Genomic DNA, 24,052 nt, shown 5'->3' on the forward strand with positions numbered 1-24,052 from the left:
CACTGCACTCCAGCCCGGGTAACAGTGCGAGACTCGTCTCAAAAAAAAGAAATAAATACACCAAACAAATATAAACCAAAAAAAAGCAGGGAATACAAAATAATCTCAGAAGGTTACATTCAAAGTTAAAAATGAAAATAAATACTAAAAAAAATTTTGTAATGAAAAAGGTGGTGTGGTCATTAGACAAACACAAATCAAAACCACAATGAGATACCATCTCAGGCGCGTCACAATGGCTATTGTTAAAAAGTCAAAAAAACGACAGATGCTGGTGAGGTTGCGGATAAAAAGAAACATTTATACGCTGTTGGAGGGAATGTCAATTAATTCAACCATTGGGGAAGACAGTGTGGCAATTCCTCAAGGACCTAAAAGCAAAACTACTATTCAACCCAGTAACCCAATTACTGGGCATATATCCAAAGTAAAAGAAATCATTCTATCATAAAGACACATCCATGTATATGCTCACTGCAGCACTATTCACAATAGCAAAGACATGGAATCAACCTAAATGCTCATCAGTGACACACTGGATAAATAAATGTGGTACTTATACACCGTGGAATACAATGCAGCATAAATAAGAAGAAAACCACATCCTTTGCAGGAATTTGGATGAAGCTGGAGGCCATTATCCATTGCAAACTAACGCAGGAACAGAAAACCAAACACAGCATGTTCTCACTTCTAAGTGGAAACTAAATGATGAGAACACACGGAGACATAAAGGGGGTGACAGGGAATGGGAGGAGGGAGAGGATCAGGAAAAGTAACTAACGGGTAGTAGGCTTAATACCTGGGTGACAAAACAATCTCTACAACAAACCCCCATGACACAAGTTTACCTATATAACAAACCTGCACTATACCCCTGAACTTAAAAGTTAAATTTTTTAAAAGAAGAAAAAGGTAGTGAAAGAAAATGTAAAAAGCAATGAATCTTTATTTTATATAAAAGAAATATAAAACTCTTAAAGATTTGGCTTTCTTATCATTTAGAAAGAAGCTCTCACAGTGGAAGACTATAATATGACATAAGAAGAAATGTGGACTTGGAGACACAGAAGGTGAGATAAATGGATCAATGTTAAGCTTAAAAAACATTCTCTAGAATTCAATCACAATTTCCTCACCTCTGTTTTCTAATCTTCTAATTTCATATTCCTGTCCAATTTTTATAATTATAATAATTTGACTTGTCATCACTTTCATAAAATTACTCCATAAAGTAGCGGCTTTTCAATAATTTTCCTACCCCTATAGATTTGAGTGGTATAATAGTAGCAACAAGTATCCCTAGGAGCCTCAGTATACAGATGATATTTAAAGTGATGGGACTGGGTAAGATAACCTCAATGAAGAATATAGAGAAGAAGAAACAGACTGTGTCCTAGGGTACTCTACCTTTTAGAGATAAAGAAAAAAGAAAAGACAAGCAGAAAGAACTGCAAACAAGTAGCCAACAATGAAAAAGTTAACCAAAAAAGTATGATGTGCTAGACGAAACTGTCTCAAGAAGAATAATTAATTGGGTCAAATACTGCTCATTTATAATTCTACCTACCATGTATCTACCCCACATTAGTAATATGAAAATTGGAAATGATGAAGAGGTTAAGATCCTTGGAGAAAAATGCAAGCCTATTTCTCACAATCACATTCAAATTTAAGTTTCTAAATCAATGGAAAATTCACAATCAAATTTAAAGGCCTAGAAAATATTTCAATCAAAACTTTTTGCCATTGTCATTTTAATGCTGTTAAGAGAAAAACCAAACTTCAAACCTAAACTTCTAACAATGTCCAGAATGCTTTCATTTCAAAGAAAATCCATCATACCTCTGCCAACTTGTATGGCAAAATAAGCTTTTCTCCCACTGTCACCGTCTTCCTTGTAACTAATGCTTCAAATAGCATCTCTTCTTTAACCTATAAAACAGAAAAGTAAACTCAGTTATGTAAGATTTATGACAATGGGTTGAATTATCTTTTGAAAAAGCCAAATAGAGGAGGAAAAGCTTAATGAGATTAGCAATTATACAGCAGAGAAAAAAGTCAATACACTGGGCAATTTTAATACTGGCCAAAATGGAATTTAAGTGTCCCACTCAAAAGACAAATGAGTTTTTTCAAGTTAAAGTTTGCTTTCTGATCATAACAGAGAAACATGTTTCATTGTGCAGAATACAGAAAATATAGAATAGTACAAAAAACATTTTAAGATGATCAACCATAATCCCACAAGCTGGAGGCAAGGACTAAAAAGTGACAGCACTTCTTGAATTCCAGAAATATTCCAAAGGATATTTATTTATGTTTCAGATATTTCTTCTTCATGAATCTTGAATTCTAGGAATATTCCAAAATATACTTATGTTTCAGATATTTCTTCTTATTCATGAATGATAAACTTTTAAGATAAAGTTGACACTTCCTTTGTTCTCACTCTCTCCCCAGAGGCAAATACTATCATGAATTTCATGTTATCATTTCAGTTAATGTTTCTACACTTTTACATGTATTAAATATATTCATAAACAGTATGCTATACTGTCAAATGAATTTAATGTTTATCTATAAAGTATCATATTGCCCATATGTTTTTCAGATCTAACTATGTGGATAATTTTTTATTATTATTATTTTTTGAGACAGAGTTTCACTCTGCCATTCAGGCTGCAGTGCAGTGGTGCGATCTCGATTCAGTGCAGCCTCGACTGCCCAGACTCAAGCAATCCTCCCGCTTCAGCCTCCCAAGCAGCTGGGACTACAGGCACACACCATGTTGATAATTTAAATCAACCTTATTCATTTTAACTGCTATATACCGTTGCAGCATATAAATATATCACAGTGTGTAATCCATTCACCTCTTTGTAGGCATTTACACTATTTACAATTTTGTATGATTAGAAAATAAACTACAATGAATATTGTTGCACATGAGTTCAAAAGTTTCTGTGAAGAACAAACCTATAAGTAGAAGGGTAGAGCATACATATTTTCAGCTTTAGAGAATACTACCAAACTCCTATATATAATTCTTACCAATATGCTCTCTCAGCAGTAGCACTGAGAGTTCTTATTTCTTCCAAACCTTGACTATACTTAATGTTACCAGACCTTAGAATTTTGTCATGATGAGGGGCATGAAGTGGTAAAACAAGGACATTTTATAAAAGTATCCATACATAATAAAAACATAACATTCATAAATGTAGGCAATATAAAAATTTATCAGGTAAAAAATATTAGATTATAACAGCTGTGAGTGGTAGCTCACGACTGTACTCCCAGCACATTAGGAGGCCAAGATGGGTGGATCACTTGAGGTCAGGAGTTCAAGAACAGCCTGGCCAACATGGGAAACCCTGTCTTGACCAAAAATACAAAAATTAGCCAGACGTGGTGGTGCACACCTGTAATCATAGCTACTCGGGTGGCTGAGGCAGGAGAATCACTTGAAACCGGGAGGCAGAGGTTGCAGTGAGCCAAGACCATGCCACCGCACTCCAGCCTAGGAGACAGAGTCAGATTCCATCTCAAAAAAAAAAAAAAAATAGATTATAAGGAGGAGATTGAGTTATAAAATGATAGGAAGAGGCATTACCCTGCCACCAACAACGTATGATAGATCAATAATCTTTTAAAGAACAACTTTGAACCATATTGAATGGATAAATATTATCTAGCAAATATAACACCTTTCAGAGCATTCACTGATGAACTCTCAAATTCCAAAAACTGGAAATAATTTGAGGCATATTAAGTTCACAAAATGCAGTAAAGCCAAAAATCAACAACCAAATTTAAATAAAAGGCCTCAACCTTTTAGATTTATTTAAAATACATTAAGGAACAAAAACAATACCAGATTACACAAAAATGACAAAACTAACAAAGCTAAGAAAAAAAATGTAATAAAATCCAAAGCTATATTGTGAGGTATATTGCTGCAATTATTAAAAGTAAATATTGGCTGGGTGAGGTGGCTCACACCTATAATCCCAAGGCAGTAGGAGTGCTTGAGCTCAGGAGTTAAAGACCAGGTTGGACAACACAGCAAGACCTCCTCTCTACTAAAAATAAAATTTAATGTGCCTGAACTCACAAGTACTCAGGAGGTTGAGGCGGGAAGATTGTTTGAGCCCAGGAGATCAAAGCTACAGTGAGCCACGATCGTGCCACTGCATTTCAGCCTGGGGCTACAGGCACATGCCACCACGACCAGCTAATTTTTTTTTTTTTTTTAAGACAGAGTTTTTCTTTTGTTACCCAGGCTGGGGTGCAATGGCACAATCCTGGCTCACCGCAACCTCCACCTCCCAGGTTCAAGCAATTCTTCTACCTCAGCCTCCCGAGTAGCTGGGATTAGAGATGGGGTTTCATCATGTTGCCCAGGCGGGTCTTGAACTCCTAAACTCAAGCAATCCACCTGCCTTGGCCTCCCAAAGTGCTGGGATTACAGGTGTGGGCCATCGTGCCCAGCCTCATACCATGGACTCTTATACAACAACAAAAAAGAAGAATATAGAATATAGAAATCAGCATTGAAAGATCTCAAAAACATACTATGGAATGAAAAAAAGCCAAGTTTCAGAATAATACATACAGTGTAACATTTATATAATAAAAGACTGAAAACATGCAAAACTATGTATTCTTTATAAAAAACATCTATCTATACTGAAAATATAGAAACAAGAATAGGAATGATGAGCACCAAATTCATAACAGTGGTTACCTCTGGTGGAGACAGGGTACAAGGGTACACAGTGGGCTTCAATTATATGCAATATTTTATTACTTGAGTGGGGCTGTGAGTAAGGGTTGATTATATTGTTTTCTATATAATATTGTGTGCTGGCAACATTTCATAACAAGGAAAAAAGGAAGAAAATATCCTAAAACAAATTAATATGTAACAAGTAAAATGTTAGAACTGATCAATCTAAAAGCCAACTCTTTGAAAACATGAAAGATGGCTGGGCGCAGTGGCTCATGCCTGTAATCCTAGCACTTTGGGAGGCCGAGGCGGGAGGATCACCTTAAGTCAGGAGTTCGAGACCGGCCTGACCAATATGGAGAAACCCCGTCTCTACTAAAAATACAAAATTAGCCGGGTGTGGTGGTGTATGCCTGTAATCCTAGCGACTCGGGAGGCTGAGGCAGGAGAATCGCTTGAACCTGGGAGGCAGAGATTGCGGTGAGCCGAGATTGCACCATTCATTGCACTCTAGCCTGGGCAACAAGAGCACAATTCCGTCTCAAAAAAAGAAAACATAAAAGACAAATCTCACACAAAGCAAAAGAAAAAACTAAGAAACATAAACAGCTAATACCATAGAGAAAATTTTTTTTTTTTTTTTTTTTTGAGACGGAGTTTCGCTCTGTCGCCCAGGCTGGAGTGCAGTGGCTCGATCTCCGCTCACTGCAAGCTCCGCCTCCCAGGTTCACGCCATTCTCCTGCCTCAGCCTCCCGCGTAGCTGGGACTACAGGTGCCTGCCACCACACCCGGCTAATTTTTGTATTTTTAGTAGAGACGGGGTTTCACCGTGTTAGCCAGGATGGTCTCGATCTCCTGACCTTGTGATCCGCCCATCTCGGCCTCCCAAAGTGCTGGGATTAAAGGCGTGAGCCACCGCGCCCGGCCGAGAAAAATTTTCAAGAGTGAAATTAACAGACTGTTTACAAAGAACTCAAAAGCAGGCCGGGCGCGGTGGCCCACGCCTGTAACCCCAGCACTTTGGGAGGCTGAGACGGGAGGATCACAACGTCAGGAGATCGAGACCATCCTGGCTAACACGGTGAAACCCCCGTCTCTACTAAAAATACAAAAAAAAAAAAAAATTAGCCGGACGTGGTGGTGGGCGCCTGTAGTCCCAACTATTCGGGAAGCTGAGGCAGGAGAGTGGCATGAACCCGGGAGGCGGAGCTTGCAGTGAGCCGAGATTGTGCCACTGCACTCCAGCCTGGGCGACAGAGCAAGACTCCATCTCAAAAAAAAAAAAAAATAAGAACTCAAAAGCAACAAATTGTAAATATCCAATACATCATTTTTAGAAAAACACAGATCATCCAAATAACTCAAGCCAGATTTGAAAATCCTAAAAAATTAGTTAAAAAGGAACAAATAAAAAGACATCAAATACAGTTGCTCATAAGGTTGACCTCTCTCAAACCCTTGAGGAACATATTATTCTCTGCTAATGATCCTTCTAACTGCAGAAAAAGGAACAAGGGTACAAAAACTGTCAACTCATTTCATGAGTTCTCTTTAACTAGCACAAAAACCTGACAAAGATTATACATAGATCTATGCATACCCACACAACCCCAAAACATACTAATCTTGCATATCATATTTGGTAAGGATCCTAAATAAAATATTACCCAATTCATGATTTTTTAATCAGCTCCTCTATAATTTTCTAAAAATTCTTGAATATATTACTTTTAGAATATTCAAAAACCATTAATACAGAACAAGTAGCAATGGGTTCAATATCCATTCTACAAAGTTTCTCATATTTACCTAATTAAAAATCTGATATGTAATTAAAAATCTATTCTTGGCCGGGCACAGTGGCTCACACCTGTAATCCCAACACTTTGGGAGGCCAAGGTGGGTGGATCACCTGAGGTCAGGAGTTCGAGACCAGCCTGACCAACATGGTGAAACCCCATCTTTACTAAAAATACAAAATTAGCCGGGCATGGTGGCGCATACCTGTAATCTCAGCTACCTGGGAGGCTGAGGCAAGAGAATGGCTTGGACCCGGGAGGCAGAGGTTGCACTGAGCCGAGACTGCACCACTGCACTCCAGCCTGGGCAACAACAGCAAAACTCCATCTCAAAAAAACAACAAAAAAACCCCTATTCTTTATATTGTTTCAACAGATGTTAAAATATACTCAAAATACATAAACCTGATAAAAATTCAACAGTTTTTGGTAATGATGATAGTTCTAATATCTCACAACTAAAACATCTTCCACAATTACCCACAATTTATCAATTGGAACCTGTTCACCTTTCAATAATTTTCACAAGTATCCATGCCAAATAGGCGTTAGTAAAGGCTCAAAACATTCCTTATTGCCTCAGGTAACTACAAAAAAATAACTGAAAAGTAAATAAATAAAGTTAAACCACTACTTTAAAAATATTTGTTCTTCTATTCTATATTTAGCACTGAATTAAATCACCATGGGAAGGAGGGGAATTAAATTAAATCACAACTAAAGAGTCTGAATGTTAAATAAACCAGTCAATGTGCTTATCTTTGTACTCTATCTCAACCAAAGCCTTAAGATTGCAATTATTATTATCAGTCTTAACCAACTAGAGGCAATCATTTTCTAAAATAATTTCTAAGTACTAACTAAAGATGGGATAGGTATCTTCTTTAGTTCCTGAACTTTGCAGCTATTTTCTTTCTACTTAATACTAAACCTCAGCCCTAGAACCAATCCAAACTATACACAAGAAGAAATTTAAGAAGCCGGGGTTCAAAAGTAAGATTTTCTGTCAAATCATATTTGCCATTTGCCATTGTCTTTGATACTGGTTTGCCCAATTCTCAGAATTAGATTTCTCTCTTTTTTTTTTAAACCTATACCTGAGTTCCTCTTTGAGTTGCCTGAATTGTTCTTATCAGTCTCTTACCAAAGAAGAAATGATGCACTAGAAACAGAAGCCCTGGTTTCTGCTGAACTGCGTAGACTTACAAGTAAGACCATTAGCCACAATGCCCTGTCACAATACCAAATGCTTGACTAAAATATCACCTGAAATACCTGACTAAAATGCCGTCTGTTCTCCGGCCTTTATGATCTTCAAAATCACAACCTTCAGATGCCACACTCCAACTCCTGGTAGAACTTCTTTCCAGTAAGTCTAGTTCCAATTCAAGGTACTCCCTTCCCCTGCCTCTTCCTCTGCCAGGTTATCATTCCACTGAAGTTAATAAGCAATGCCCAATCACATACAGAAAAAATAAATGCTGCATGGTTAGATAAATAAGAAAGAGGTATCTATTGCTCTCAAAGAGCACTGCAGCCTTACAACAGACACAAACTAATAATTAACTTTATGCTCTAAAACTAAATTATGCTACGTAGAAACAAATGCTCTGTATTTAGGGAGTCAGTTTAGACCACTTAAGGTTAAACCACATGAAGTGGCCTATGAACCAAGATTTGGAAGATGAATAATATTTTTTTAAAAAGCAAGCTATTCATAATTGTCAAAAACTGAAAACAACCAAAATGTTCTTCAACAGATAATGAATAAACTATAGCACATCTATATAATGGAATATTATCCCATGATAAACAGAAATGAGCTATCAAGTCACAGAAAGATATGAATGAATCTTTTTTTTGTTTCTAGAGACAGGGTCTCGCTCTGTTACCCAGGCTGGAGTGTAGTGGCACGATCTAAGCTCACTGCAACCTCTGCCTCTGGGGTTCAAGCCTCCCACCTCAGCTTACCAAGCAGCTGGGACTACAGGTACATGTCACCACGCCCAGCTAATCTTTGTGTTTTTTGTTGTTGTTGTTGTTTTTAGTAGAGACGGGGTCTCCCTATGTTGCCCAGGCTGGTCTTGAACTCCTAGGGTTCAAGCAACTCACTTGCCTCAGCCTCTCAACGTGCTGGGATTGCAGGCATGAGCCTCCAGACATAAATAAATCTTAAGTGCGTATTACTAAGTAAAACAAATCAGTCTGAAAAATCTACATATTGCATGATTCAATTATATTACATCCTGGAAAGTGCAAATCTATATATCTAGTAAAAAGCTCAGTGGTTGCCAGCAGTTTAGGGGGAGGGACTGAACAGGTAAAGCACAGGGGATTTTTACGGCAGTGAAACTATTCTGTATGATACTATAATAGTGGACACATGACTTCTTGCATCTGTCAAAAACCAAATAGCATGAAGAGTGGAACTTAATGTATGCAAATATTAAAAATTATTTAAGAGATCGGGGGATTCCACGAAGGAATGTAGACCATGACAAGAAAACAGCATGCAAGACAAATATATGAAACCTCAACAAATGGGGTGGAAGGAAAAGGTGCTGTTCTAAGTAATTTTGGAAATGAGTGAAGTCTGCAGGATTAAAGGCAGAAGGGATTGCTCATAAGTACTGTATTCTAGTTGAAAAAGTCATTTCCCAGAGGGGTACAGGTTAACAATTTTGATACCACTATACACGTATACTGGAATTAAATAAGTAAATGGATGGAAGGGACAGAAGACAGCTTTCTCATTGTTGAAGCGGGAGTTCACAGATAAGCAAGGGAAGAAGGCTAGAATGATCCACGTGGGGAATGGATTACAGCTGGAGACATTATCATGAACTCATGTTTACCTTTATATAGATACAGATGATTACATATTAAAATATGTATAGATACATGTATATACACAGGTTAGTATATACACACATATATTTCCTTGCTATGCCAGATGATAGGACCTATAAGAAATGACACCCCATCTGATGGGATAAATCTGGCAAGATGAGAAGGGGTAGGCAAGAGAGAAGCTAGCTAAGAAAACATGATAAATCATCACTCCAGGAAGAAAGAATCAGGTAATAAAGGCCCTTGGTGTAAGAAGAAGCATGGTAGGAGATGAGAACCTTTATGTCCTATTCAACCCATAAGGAAAAAAAAAAAGTAGTATCCTTTTTTCTCCACCCACCCAAATACCCCCATCTTGAAACAAAATAATCTAACCAAAATCTTAGTATGAGAAGAAATCTCAAATATGAAAAGAGAAAAATTAGCATAGTCCCAGAATATTACACAGTCTAGTGTGGAAACATTCATCCTATCCAGCAAATTTAGGGACTATGGATGTCTGGAGCAAGTGGAGGCAGAGAAGAAAACACAAATTTTATAAGGATTCTGCCACACTCAATAGCAAACTGAGGCAGGTATCAGGAAAAATTCGATCTTTTGGAAATGCTATTTTAAAATAGTGCCTAATAAAAGCATTATTAACAGAAAGCATTAACCCGTTTACACCTACAAAATACACAAAATAAAAAATAAAAAGTTACAAAGATTTGAAATGACAACTGAAAATGTAATCACTCACCTCTAATAATTCTGAGACAATAGGCAGAACTTCAGGATTACAGATATCAATGGAGTCATCCCGGTATGTCTTCTTTTTGTAACAGATATTACCCAAATGCAGTATGGCTGAGAGAAGAGAGAAAATCCTGGGAAAATAAAACACAAATTATAGCTTAGTTGTGTCCATTCCCAAAGCTCATTTCATTCTAAAATTCTAGTTAAGCAAATTAACCAGTACAAATATGAAGTATTTCGCCTTTGGAAAATAAGCAATATGGGAATAATTACTAAAATTTACTGAGGGTTTATGTATATGTCAGGTACTGTTCAAAATGCTTTTCATGGCCTTAAGTATACCACTTCTTATATAGTCATTTCAAAGGGACTTCTGCTATTGCCTGAATTTGTCACAGTGTTTTAAAAAGGCCATGCCTCTCTAAATGCTATTTATCCTGCCAGGAATGCTTTTTTCCTATACTGTTTCAGATACACTGAATCAGAATTGCCAAAGGAAAGGCCTTGAATCTGTATTTTTTTAATCAAGTATCCTAGCCGATTTTTTATTATTAGTTATGTTGTTAAAATGCTTTTCTATACCATATTATGGTACTTGGGGTAAATTTTGTGTGTGTGTGTGTGTGTGTGTGTGTGTGTTAAGTATGAAGCCATGTGGGGTATATTAATCTCTACTGTGAAACAACTTCATATGGACCCTCCATTATAAATTTCCCTCCTGAGTCAGAAGAGCATGTGCCCTCCAATCAACAACTAATCCCTCCACTTATGCTATATATCCCATCAACTCCTGTTAATTCAGGAACCTTAGGTTACCAAGGACCTCCATGTAGCTAAGAACAATATATTATGTTATTGACTTATCTGACATCTCAGAGGCATTTAACACAGCTAAACAATCCATTGAAAAACTCTTCTTCAGTCTCCTTATACATATACAGCTTTGTGTCACGTGCAGTTATTTTCTTAGAATAAATACGGCTTACAAAATTTGGCTTATGAAAATTTAACACTATGTTTTCCTAAAATTAGGAAGTATTCCAACTAAAACTAAGATATTGCTTTAGGAACCTGAAATATTACCTTAGGAACATTTGAGAGGTACTGAATCACCATCTAACTTATAAATCTAATTTTTCAAATAATTTAAAGTTTTTCAATCTTTGAATCATTCACGTGACTCACAGGAAACACAAGTCTATTATAAAAATAATTAATAATGTTATTCTGGATTAAAGAATAAACTATCAACTGAAACATAAACACTAATGGAAGTCAAAAGACAAACACAAATTCATGAGCCTCTTTTAAAAATGATTTTTAATAGAAATTCACTAATTTTCATTGAACTGTAGTTTATGTCACCAATTGAGTTGGTATGCCAACTTACATATTGTATTATTTGATTTTAATTGACTTCTCATAAAAAGATTCTAGCAAATAGCCTCCTAATTAAAGAGTCATACCAATGATGTAAGTGCAAGCAAACAAGAAAACAGCAGAGGTGATTTTCTCCTACTCTCAGTATAGGGTCATCAATCATGAGGTTAAAAATTAACAACAGAGGTCAGGCGCAGTGGCTCATGCTGGTAATCCTAGCACTTTGAGAGGTCGAGAAAGGCAGATCACTTGAGCCCAGGAATTCAATACCAGCATAGGCAACACGGCAAAAAAAATACAAAATTAGCTGAGTGTGATGGTATAAGCCTGCAGTCCCAACTTCTTGGGAAGTTGAGGTGGGAGGATCATCTGAGCCTGGGGAGGTTGAGGCTGCAGTGAGCACTCCAGCCTGGGTGACAGAGTAAGACCCTGTCTCAAAAAAAAAAAAAAATTAATATAATCAGATCTGACATATTCATCAACACGACTCTCCCCTTCAAAAAAGTTATTAAGTAACTATTTTTTTCTGGTGAGAGCCAAGGTTGAGTCTCTAATTTTAAATAATTTGTTTCAAATATAATTTATCTCATCTTTATCTCAAATTTTTATATTTTTAATTTGTTTAGATTTACAATTAAAAGACTTAATAGAATAGTGCAGATATAAACTATACAGAGGAAATACACTGAAAATTAAATACTATGCATCTGATAAGTATGCATAATTTAATAAGATTAGAGATCACTGATATATAAAAAATAAAGAGCTATAAAAATAGTGTTACAAAGCAAAAGTTTTAAGTAAGGTCCATGGATAGGCTTCAGGGGCACCATAAATTCCTGCATTTATATGCAAATTGTTAAGGATGTACATTTTACAACAACAACAGTGTCAGCTTTCATCAGATTCTCAAAATAATTTATGACAAAAAAAGGAATTAGAAATAATGCTCGAGATGGATGAGGTACTAGATGAGGAATACCACTTAGAAAACTATTTAAAAAGATCAACGGCAGAAATCTTTCAAAGACATATCATGTGTTCTCTACTAGAGGTATAAAAATACAACAAGTAAACTCACTGTCTTCGTGTCTTGGGAAGAAATCCTACCATTTCCATGGCAAGTTGTAGGCGCTCAAAGTCATGTCTCAAATCTTCTCCTTCCACCGTGAAGCAATCCTGCTTATTTAAAATAAAAGTTTAAAAATCAAGATCATATATTTTAAAATAATGTGGGCCATTCAGAAATATGGTAATTTAGGATAGGTATCTGTATGTATAAATGCAAATTAGAGCTGGTAGAATAGTAAGAGCTAGTCAAATTCATTAGACCTCTTATCTTACTACAGGTATGGAAACTAAACACATACTTATTAAAATACCAATAAGTTACTTTTGCTCTCCCTTTCACAATCACCAAGATTAGGATCTCAAAAGTTAACTTAAGATAAAGAGCTAGCTGTACTTAATAAGTGTGCTGATACTAAGTTTAATTTTGAGTGGTTCTAAAGGGTTTCAGAAATTCAAAGCATTTAAGGGTGCTCAATTCCACCAGTAAGTATTATTTATTCAACAAATATTTAACAAGTGCCTACCCTATGTAAGGCACTGAACTAGATATTAGTGACACAAAAATAAATTTTAGAAGAGGCAATAATTTAGTTGAAGAGTGAACCCCAGGTTTACATAATATAGTTTGTTACATCTATCTAATCTATATTTATATGGATCTATATAGATTTTTTTTTTTTTTAAGACAGGGTCTCATTCCTGTTGCTCAGGCTGGAGTACAGTGGCATGATCTTGGCTCACTGCAGCTTCGACCTCCCGGGCTCAGGTGATTCTCCCACCTCAGCCTCCCAAGCAACTGGGACTACCCAGCTAGTCCTACCATGACCGGTTAGTTTTTTGTATTTTTAATAGAGACAGGGTTTCACCACATTGCCCAGGCTAGTCCTGAACTCCCGGACTCAAGCAATCCACCCACCTAGGCCTCCCAAAGTGCTAGAATTACAGGCGTGCACCACTGTGCCCAGCCTGTTACATCTACATTAGATATATACATATATAATTATTCATATATTTTATATATGTAATTATTTCCTAATGAAATAACAGACAACATGGTAATCAAACAAGGAAAGAAAGAAGTATATGTGAAAGTATAAAAACCCTCAGAAAACACATCAGATGAGTCAGTAAAAATAGTTGTGAATAGTCACATATGCCTGTAATCCCAGCTACTTGGAAGGCTGAGGTAGGAGGATTGCTTGAGCTCAGGAGTTTGAGACCAGCCTGGGCAACACAGCATGACACCATCTCAAGAAAAAAACAATTGTTGTGGAATACCAGATTTAAAAAATACTACTTTTTAAGCGTAATCCTTGCATTTCAGTTCCTAAAATAGTCAAACAGTGGTAGACATACTCTAAATCTTCAAAACAATAAGTGAGTCATAAATCTCTTTACTGTAAGTTCTCACAGTCCCTTGCACTTTCAAAAACCTCCTCATATTTGCATTTACATTTTTAATGCCTATCTTCCTAGGGAATATTCTCTGAAGTACTCAGTGAAGTATATGAACTGTTAATTGTCTTATTAACTGCAGATCCCCAGTGCGAAGTCAGTGCCAAAAACAAGTCATTATTTCGGTAAATACATAGTCGTTGAATTATTGAATAATATATAAATATTGAATTGAATGAAACATTCCTTTTTCAGAAATAAAGAAAGTGCTCATTTTATTTTATAAAAAGTATTTATCAAGTATTTACCATGTAGAAGAAAATCTGTTTTAGGCACTGTAAGCATTAGTTAATGAATATCTAAAGCTTAAAATTAAGTTTTGAAATGCTGTTAATAATATTTTTATTCTCTACATGGAAAGCTACACATGCATAGTTTAAAAATTTAAATTCACCACAAGTAAAGTTCTTTCTGAGAACCCATGCATTTAATTTTATTACTATAAAATTGCTTTCAATAAGCAATTTTAAGACATTCTACTAACATGCCAATGTCCCACTCATTAAAATAATTGTTTTTTTTTTTTGAGATAGAGTGTCGCACTTGTTGCCCAGCTGGTGTGCAATGACGCAATGTCTGCTCAGTGCAACCTCTGCCTCCCGGGTTCAAGCAATTCCCCTGCCTCAGCTTCTCAAGCAGCTGGGATTACAGGTGCATGCCACCATGCCAGGCTAATTTTCTTATATTTTTTAGTAGAGACGGGGTTTCACCACATTGGCCAGGCTGGTCTCAAACTCCTGACCTCAGAAGATCCGCCCGCCTCAGCCTCCCAAAGTGCTGGGATTACAGGAGTAAGCCACCGTACCTGGCCCTAAGATAAATTTTTAAACACATTCTTCTTTTACCTATAGTAAGTAACCTTTTGTAAAAAGCTCTCTTGCTACTCTTCTCCCTAGTCTCAAAACACAAACAGTTCATTCGCTTTATGATTTAACAAATATTTTCCTATTACAAGTGGCAAGGCAGGGGGCATCTATGCTTCCACATGTGTCAGTAATGATTCTTCTAACTAACAGTGTTCTAATCTGCCCCGAAAGTGAATGGAACAATTAATGTATATAAAATAGTGGGAAAGTACACCGAAAGAGGCACTGAAACATATTTGTATTTGCTCTTATCCTTAATCAAACGTTCTTAGAAACCCAAAGTGGTCTCAGTGAATATCAAAATCATAGTTTAAAAAAAAGTGTATTAATTCCCTTCTCTGTTTCTCTGATGATAACTGTAGAAGAAAAACTAAGGATAAATTATATCTCCCAGAACAGAAATGACTTTATCTTAATTTGGGCTCCCTGGGAGGCAGATCTTGAGACAGACCAAGAGTCAAATACAAGTCACAGAGAAAGTGAGAAAGTAAAAGAGAAGACAGACTAAACAGTCTGTGGTAACTACTATGAAAGTAGTTAAATGGAGTTTAATCCCAAGGTTATCTCTGGGAAACAATATAAAACCTACAGAGGTGAGGGAGCTACTGTATTTATATACCATCTAATCTCTCATCAGTCATTGTTTGAAGACTTCTGGAGAGGGAGCAGGCAGCTGTTAGTTCCCAAGTCACTTCTAGAGGGCCCTACAAATGCCAAGTCCTTCCAGGGTTCTGGAAAAAGCCTTCAGGCCCCAGGATCCAAATACTGGTCAGCCAGAATTCAAAGAAATGGTAAGGTTCGTTCCAAGGATAAGGCAGGGAACTAACCAACAACTGTTACAACCCCTTCCACTGAAAGAACATAGGCAATCCTTCTGTCAGCTCCATTTAAGTTCTTGTTTTGTACTTGATAACATGCCACTACATTCCCCCCACAAACATACCCAAATGCTCTTTCATGCTATCAGACCTTGCTCTTTCTATGAGGTGACACATTTTCTCATTTACAAATGCCTAGGATAAACCTAGCATGTAGTAGGCAATTAGTGTGGGTGTGAGGAAGAGAAAGAGAAGAGTCAAATTAGATATTTTCTTCTATCTTGTCTCTATTTCTTAAAATTGTACTTAAGAAATCATACTATCTTGTCTCTTTTTCTTTTTTCTTTGAGATGGAGTCTTGCTCTGTTGCCAAGGTTGGAGTGCAGTGGCACAATCCCAGCTCACTGCAACCTCCGCCTCCTGGGCTCAAGTGGTCCACCTCACCCTCCTGAGGAATAGCTGGGACTACAGGCGTACACCACAGCATCCATCTGATTTTTATATTTTTTTGGAGGGACAGTGTTTTGCCATGTTGCCCAGGCTGGTCTTAAACTCTTGGGCTCAAGCGATCTGCCTAGCTCAGCCTTGCAAAGTGCTGGGATTATAAGCATGAGACACTGTCCAGTTCCATATTATATTTGATCCTTATAAAACCTCTGGTGGGAAGATGGCCGAATAGGAACAGCTCCGGTCTACAGCTCCCAGCGCGAGCGACGCAGAAGACGGGTGATTTCTGCATTTCCATCTGAGGTACCGTGTTCATCTCACTAGGGAGTGCCAGACAGTGGGCGCAGGTCAGTCGGTGAGCGCACCGTGCGCCGGCCGAAGCAGGGGCGAGGCATTGCCTCACTCGGGAAGCGCAAGGGGTCAGGGAGTTCCCCTTCCAGGGGTGACAGACGGCACCTGGAAAATCGGGCCACTCCCACCCGAATACTGTGCTTTTCCGACGGGCTTAGGAAACGGTGCCCCAGGAGAGTATAGCCCGCACCTGGCTCAGAGGGTCCTACGCCCACGGAGTCTCGCTGATTGCTAGCACAGCAGTCTGAGATCAAACAGCAAGTCGGCAGCGAGGCTGGGGGAGGGGCGCCCGCCATTGCCCAGGCTCGCTTGGGTAAACAAAGCAGCCTGGAAGCTTGAACTGGGTGGAGCCCACCACAGCTCAAGGAGGCCTGCCTGCCTCTGTAGGCTCCACCTCTGGGGGCAGGACACAGACAAACAAAAAGACAGCAGTAACCTCTGCAGACTTAAATGTCCCTGTCTGACAGCTGTGAGGAGAGCAGTGGTTCTCCCAGCACGCAGCTGGAGATCTGAGAACGGGCTGACTGCCTCCTCAAGTGGGTCCCTGACCCCTGACCCCCGAGCAGCCTAACTGGGAGGCACCCCCCAGCAGGGGCAGACTGACACCTCACACGGCCGGCCAGGTACTCCAACAGACCTGCAGCTGAGGGTTCTGTCTGTTAGAAGGAAAACTACCAGAAAGGACATCCACACCAAAAACCCATCTGTACATCACCATCATCAAAGACCAAAAGTAGATAAAACCACAAAGATGGGGAAAAAACAGAGCAGAAAAACTGGAAACTCTAAAAACCAGAGTACCTCTCCTACTCCAAAGGAACGCAGTTCCTCACCAGCAACGGAACAAAGCTGGACGGAGAATGACTTTGACGAGCTGAGAGAAGAAGGCTTCAGACGATCAAATTACTCCGAGCTACGGGAGGATATTCAAACCAAAGGCAAAGAAGTTGAAAACTTTGAAAAAAATTTAGAAGAATGTATAACTAGAATAACCAATACAGAGAAGTGCTTAAAGGAGCTGATGGAGCTGAAAACCAAGGCTCGAGAACTACGTGAAGAATGCAGAAGCCTCAGGAGCCGATGCGATCAAATGGAAGAAAGGGTATCAGCCCTGGAAGATGAAATGAATGAAATGAAGCGAGAAGGGAAGTTTAGAGAAAAAAGAATAAAAAGAAACGAGCAAAGCCTCCAAGAAATGTGGGACTATGTGAAAAGACCAAATCTACGTCTGATTGGTGTACCTGAAAGTGACGGGGAGAATGGAAACAAGTTGGAAAACACTCTGCAGGATATTATCCAGGAGAACTTCCCCAATCTAGCAAGGCAGGCCAACATTCAGATTCAGGAAATACAGAGAACGCCACAAAGATACTCCTCGAGAAGAGCAACTCCAAGACACATAATTGTCAGATTCACCAAAGTTGAAATGAAGGAAAAAATGTTAAGGGCAGCCAGAGAGAAAGGTCGGGTTACCATCAAAGGGAAGCCCATCAGACTAACAGCGGATCTCTCGGCAGAAACCCTACAAGCCAGAAGAGAGTGGGGGCCAATATTCAACATTCTTAAAGAAAAGAATTTTCAACCCAGAATTTCATATCCTGCCAAACTAAGCTTCATAAGTGAAGGAGAAATAAAATACTTTACAGACAAGCAAATGCTGAGAGATTTTGTCACCACCAGGCCTGCCCTAAAAGAGCTCCTGAAGGAAGCGCTAAACATGGAAAGGCACAACCGGTACCAGCCACTGCAAAATCATACCGAAATGTAAAGAACATCGAGACTAGGAAGAGACTGCATCAACTAACGAGCAAAATATCCAGCTAACATCATAATGACAGGATCAAATTCACACATAACAATATTAACTTTAAATGTAAATGGACTAAATGCTCCAATTAAAAGACACAGACTGGCAAACTGGATAAAGACTCAAGACCCATCAGTGTGCTGTATTCAGGAAACCCATCTCACGTGCAGAGACACACATAGGCTCAAAATAAAAGGATGGAGGAAGATCTACCAAGCAAATGGAAAACAAAAAAAGGCAGGGGTTGCAATCCTAGTCTCTGATAAAACAGACTTTCAACCAACAAAGATCAAAAGAGACAAAGAAGGCCATTACATAATGGTAAAGGGATTAATTCAACAAGAAGAGCTAACTGTCCTAAATATATATGCACCCAATACAGGAGCACCCAGATTCATAAAGCAAGTCCTGAGTGACCTACAAAGAGACTTAGACTCCCACACATTAATAATGGGAGACTTTAACACCCCACTATCAACATTAGACAGATCAACGAGACAGAAAGTCAACAAGGATACCCAGGAATTGAACTCAGCTCTGCACCAAGCGGACCTAATAGACATCTACAGAACTCTCCACCCCAAATCAACAGAATATACATTTTTTTCAGCACCACACCACACCTATTCCAAAATTGACCATATACTTGGAAGTAAAGCTCTCCTCAATAAATGTAAAAGAACAGAAATTGTAACAAACTGTCTCTCAGATCACAGTGCAATCAAGCTAGAACTCAGGATTAAGAATCTCACTCAAAACCGCTCAACTACATGGCAACTGAACAACCTGCTCCTGAATGACTACTGGGTACATAACGAAATGAAGGCAGAAATAAAGATGTTCTTTGAAACCAACGAGAACCAAGACACAACATACCAGAATCTCTGGGATGCATTCAAAGCAGTGTGTAGAGGGAAATTTATAGCACTAAATGCCCACAAGAGAAAGCAGGAAAGATCCAAAATTGACACCCTAACATCACAATTAAAAGAACTAGAAAAGCAAGAGCAAACACATTCAAAAGCTAGCAGAAGGCAAGAAATAACTAAAATCAGAGCAGAACTGAAGGAAATAGAGACACAAAAAACCCTTCAAAAAATAAATGAATCCAGGAGCTGGTTTTTTGAAAGGATCAACAAAATTGATAGACCGCTAGCAAGATTAATAAAGAAAAAAAGAGAGAAGAATCAAATAGATGCAATAAAAAATGATAAAGGGGATATCACCACCGATCCCACAGAAATACAAACTACCATCAGAGAATATTACAAACACCTCTATGCAAATAAACTAGAAAATCTAGAAGAAATGGATAAATTCCTCGACACATACACCCTCCCAAGACTAAACCAGGAAGAAGTTGAATCTCTGAATAGACCAATAACAGGAGCTGAAATTGTGGCAATAATCAATAGCTTACCAACCAAAAAAAGTCCAGGTCCAGATGGATTCACAGCCGAATTCTACCAGAGGTACAAGGAGGAGCTGGTACCATTCCTTCTGAAACTATTCCAATCAATAGAAAAAGAGGGAATCCTCCCTAACTCATTTTATGAGGCCAGCATCATCCTGATACCAAAGCCTGGCAGAGACACAACAAAAAAAGAGAATTTTAGACCAATATCCTTGATGAACATTGATGCAAAAATCCTCAATAAAATACTGGCAAACAGAATCCAGCAGCACATCAAAAAGCTTATCCACCATGATCAAGTGGGCTTCATCCCTGGGATGCAAGGCTGGTTCAATATACGCAAATCAATAAATGTAATCCAGCATATAAACAGAAGCAAAGACAAAAACCACATGATTATCTCAATAGATGCAGAAAAGGCCTTTGACAAAATTCAACAACCCTTCATGCTAAAAACTCTCAATAAATTAGGAATTGATGGGACGTATCTCAAAATAATAAGAGCTATTTATGACAAACCCACAGCCAATATCATACTGAATGGGCAAAAACTGGAAGCATTCCCTTTGAAAACTGGCACAAGACAGGGATGCCCTCTCTCACCACTTCTATTCAACATAGTGTTGGAAGTTCTGGCCAGGGCAATTAGGCAGGAGAAGGAAATCAAGGGTATTCAATTAGGAAAAGAGGAAGTCAAATTGTCCCTGTTTGCAGATGACATGATAGTATATCTAGAAAACCCCATTGTCTCAGCCCAAAATCTCCTTAAGCTGATAAGCAACTTCAGCAAAGTCTCAGGATACAAAATCAATGTGCAAAAATCACAAGCATTCTTATACATCAATAACAGACAAACAGAGAGCCAAATCATGAGTGAACTCCCATTCACAATTGCTTCAAAGAGAATAAAATACCTCGGAATCCAACTTACAAGGGATGTGAAAGACCTCTTCAAGGAGAACTACAAACCACTGCTCAAGGAAATAAAAGAGGATACAAACAAATGGAAGAACATTCCATGCTCATGGGTAGGAAGAATCAATATCATGAAAATGGCCATCCTTCCCAAGGTAATTTACAGATTCAATGCCATCCCCATCAAGCTACCAATGACCTTCTTCACAGAATTGGAAAAAACTACTTTAAAGTTCATATGGAACCAAAAAAGAGCCCGCATCGCCAAGTCAATCCTAAGCCAAAAGAACAAAGCTGGAGGCATCACACTACCTGACTTCAAACTATACTACAAGGCTACAGTAACCAAAACAGCATGGTACTGGTACCAAAACAGAGACACAGATCAATGGAACAGAACAGAGCCGTCAGAAATAATGCCACATATCTACAAGTATCTGATCTTTGACAAACCTGACAAAAACAAGAAATGGGGAAAGGATTCCCTATTTAATAAATGGTGCTGGGAAAACTGGCTAGCCATATGTAGAAAGCTGAAACTGGATCCCTTCCTTACACCTTATACAAAAATCAATTCAAGATGGATTAAAGACTTAAATGTTAGACCTAAAACCATAAAAACCCTAGAAGAAAACCTAGGCATTACCATTCAGGACATAGGCATGGGCAAGGACTTCATGTCTAAAACACCAAAAGCAATGGCAACAAAAGCCAAAATTGACAAATGGGATCTAATTAAACTCAAGAGCTTCTGCACAGCAAAAGAAACTACCATCAGAGTGAACAGGCAACCTACAAAATGGGAGAAAATTTTCGCAACCTACTCATCTGACAAAGGGCTAATATCCAAAATCTACAATGAACTCCAACAAATTTACAAGAAAAAAACAAACAACCCCATCAAAAAGTGGGCGAAGGACATGAACAGACACTTCTCAAAAGAAGACATTTATGCAGCCAAAAAACACATGAAAAAATGCTCACCGTCACTGGCCATCAGAGAAATGCAAATCAAAACCACAATGAGATACCATCTCACACCAGTTAGAATGGCAATCATTAAAAAGTCAGGAAACAACAGGTGCTGGAGAGGATGTGGAGAAATAGGAACACTTTTACACTGTTGGTGGGACTGTAAACTAGTTCAACCCTTGTGGAAGTCAGTGTGGCGATTCCTCAGGGATCTAGAACTAGAAATTCCATTCGACCCAGCCATTGCATTACTGGGTATATACCCAAAGGACTATAAATCATGCTGCTATAAAGACACATGCACACGTATGTTTATTGCCGCATTATTCACAATAGCAAAGACTTGGAACCAACCCAAATGTCCAACAATGATAGACTGGATTAAGAAAATGTGGCACATATACACCATGGAATACTACGCAGCCATAAAAAATGATGAGTTCACGTCCTTTGTAGGGACATGGATGAAATTGGAAATCATCATTCTCAGTAAACTATCGCAAGAACAAAAAACCAAACACCGCATATTCTCACTCATAGGTGGGAATTGAACAATGAGAACACATGGACACAGGAAGGGGAACATCACACTCTGGGGACTGTTGTGGGGTGGGGGGAGGGGGGAGGGATAGCATTGGGAGATATACCTAATGCTAGATGACGAGTTGGTGGGTGCAGCGCACTAGCATGGCACATGTATACATATGTAACTTACCTGCACATTGTGCACATGTACCATAAAACCTAAAGTATAATAATAATAATAAAAGAAAAAAAAAAAAAAAAAAAAAAAAAAAAAAAAAAAAAAAAAAAAAACCTCTGGTGGTAGTTATGATTGCCTTTCACACAAGCAGCAAGCAGCACTGGCTCAGAATTTAAGCCAATTGCTCCTATGGTGGTGAAGCTTGTTAATAGTGTAGCTGGGATTCCAACCAAGCCTATGTTATTTATCTCCTTTTTTCTTAAGTGATCTCCAGCATCTTTACTAACCTTCAAAGTCAATTGTTTCAGTTTATGTCCTGCACTCTACACTGGTAGTTATAAAAATGTATGATTTCTTAAGTACCATTTTAAGAAACAGAGACAAGTGGCCGGGCACGGTGGCTCATGCCTGTAATCCCAGCACTTTGGGAGGCTGAGGCACGCAGATCACCTAAGGTCAGGAGTTCAAGACCAGCCTGGCCAACATGGTGAAAACCTATCTCTACTAAAAATACAAAAATTAGCCAGGCGTGGTGCCGGGCACCTGTAATCCCAGCTACTCAGAGGCTGAGGCAGAAGAATCACTTGAACCCAGAAGGTGGGGGTTGCAGTGAGCCGATATGGTGCCACTGTGCTCCAGCCTGGGTGACAGAGCAAGACACCATGAAAGAAAGGAAAGAAAAGAAAAGAAGAGAGAGAGAGAAACAGACAGAAAGAGAAAGAAAGAAAAGAAAAGAAAAGAAAAGAAAAAGAAAAGAGAATAGAAGAAAAGAGGATGTTAAGTGCTTTTTTAAAATTTTTTTGAGGCAGGGTTTCACTCTGTCCACCCAGGCTGGAGTGCAGTGGTTCAATCTTGGCTCACTGCAACCTCTGCCTCCCGGGATCAAGTGATTCTCTCACCTCAGCCTCCTGAGTAGCTGGGACTACAGGCACATATCACCACGCCCTGCTATTTTTTTTTTTTTTTTTTTTTTTGGTAGGGACAGGGTTTCACTATGTTGGCCAGGTTGGTCTCGAACTCCTGACCTCAAGTGATCCACCCGCTTCCCAAAGTGCTGGGATTACAAGCGTGACCCACCGCACCTGGCCAGATGTGAAGTGCTTTTTAAACGGAAAAATACATGCAGAGAAAGTTGTGGAGTATGCAGAGACCTTATACTAGACTGGCAGAGGGTAAGGAATAAAGCCAGAAAGACATGTTTAAGGGTGTGACCACAAACTTACAAACTGACAGATGGGTTTTGGCAGTAGGAATCTTTATACTGCAAAAATACTTAAAACAGGGTAGATGAAAACATTATGGTTTCAGGGTATCTTGCCCAAGTTGCATCATGATCTCTGAAAGCACTATAGGAGGTCTACCTCATAGGAAACGAGCTTCCACCTATTTATAGATGTTTGGATTCCTGTAAAGGTAGTAGTGACCAAGGTTGGAGCTTTGTCTCCACAGAATAATACAGGTCAAATCCCTTTGCAGCATGGTGGAACCAATAGTGTCCTGAGACTATCACTTATGGCAATGACCATTAAAACCCTACCTAATAGTTGGACCCTAAAATTCAAGGCTCAGATAAATAAAAGAATTTGGTGAGGCTGACTGACCATTTACACTGAAGTTACTCAGATCAGGTTTTCTTTTTTTTTTTTTTGAGACAGAGTCTCGCTCTGTCGCCCAGGATGGAGTGCAGTAGCGCGATCTCGGCTCACTGCAAGCTCCGCCTCCCGGGTTCAGGCCAT

The 24,052-nt window shown here is 38.7% G+C and overlaps 1 protein-coding gene across 16 annotated transcripts in view; it reads right to left on the minus strand.

The window, feature by feature from the left end:
* Positions 1–24,052, minus strand: part of MYO9A (myosin IXA) — a 311,747-nt gene that overhangs the window by 179,789 nt on the left and 107,906 nt on the right. For all 16 annotated transcript variants that reach the window (XM_024232451.3, XM_024232449.3, XM_054532836.2 and 13 more), the window contains 3 exons: positions 12,579–12,676; positions 10,122–10,248; positions 1,846–1,935 (listed from right to left, as the gene is read on the minus strand). In XM_024232451.3, coding sequence (XP_024088219.3) covers positions 1,846–1,935; positions 10,122–10,248; positions 12,579–12,676 — 315 coding nt within the window. The remainder of the gene's footprint in view (positions 1–1,845; positions 1,936–10,121; positions 10,249–12,578; positions 12,677–24,052) is intronic.

Source organism: Pongo abelii, chromosome 16 (assembly GCF_028885655.2).
Source record: "Pongo abelii isolate AG06213 chromosome 16, NHGRI_mPonAbe1-v2.0_pri, whole genome shotgun sequence".
NCBI classification, from domain to species: domain Eukaryota; kingdom Metazoa; phylum Chordata; class Mammalia; order Primates; family Hominidae; genus Pongo; species Pongo abelii.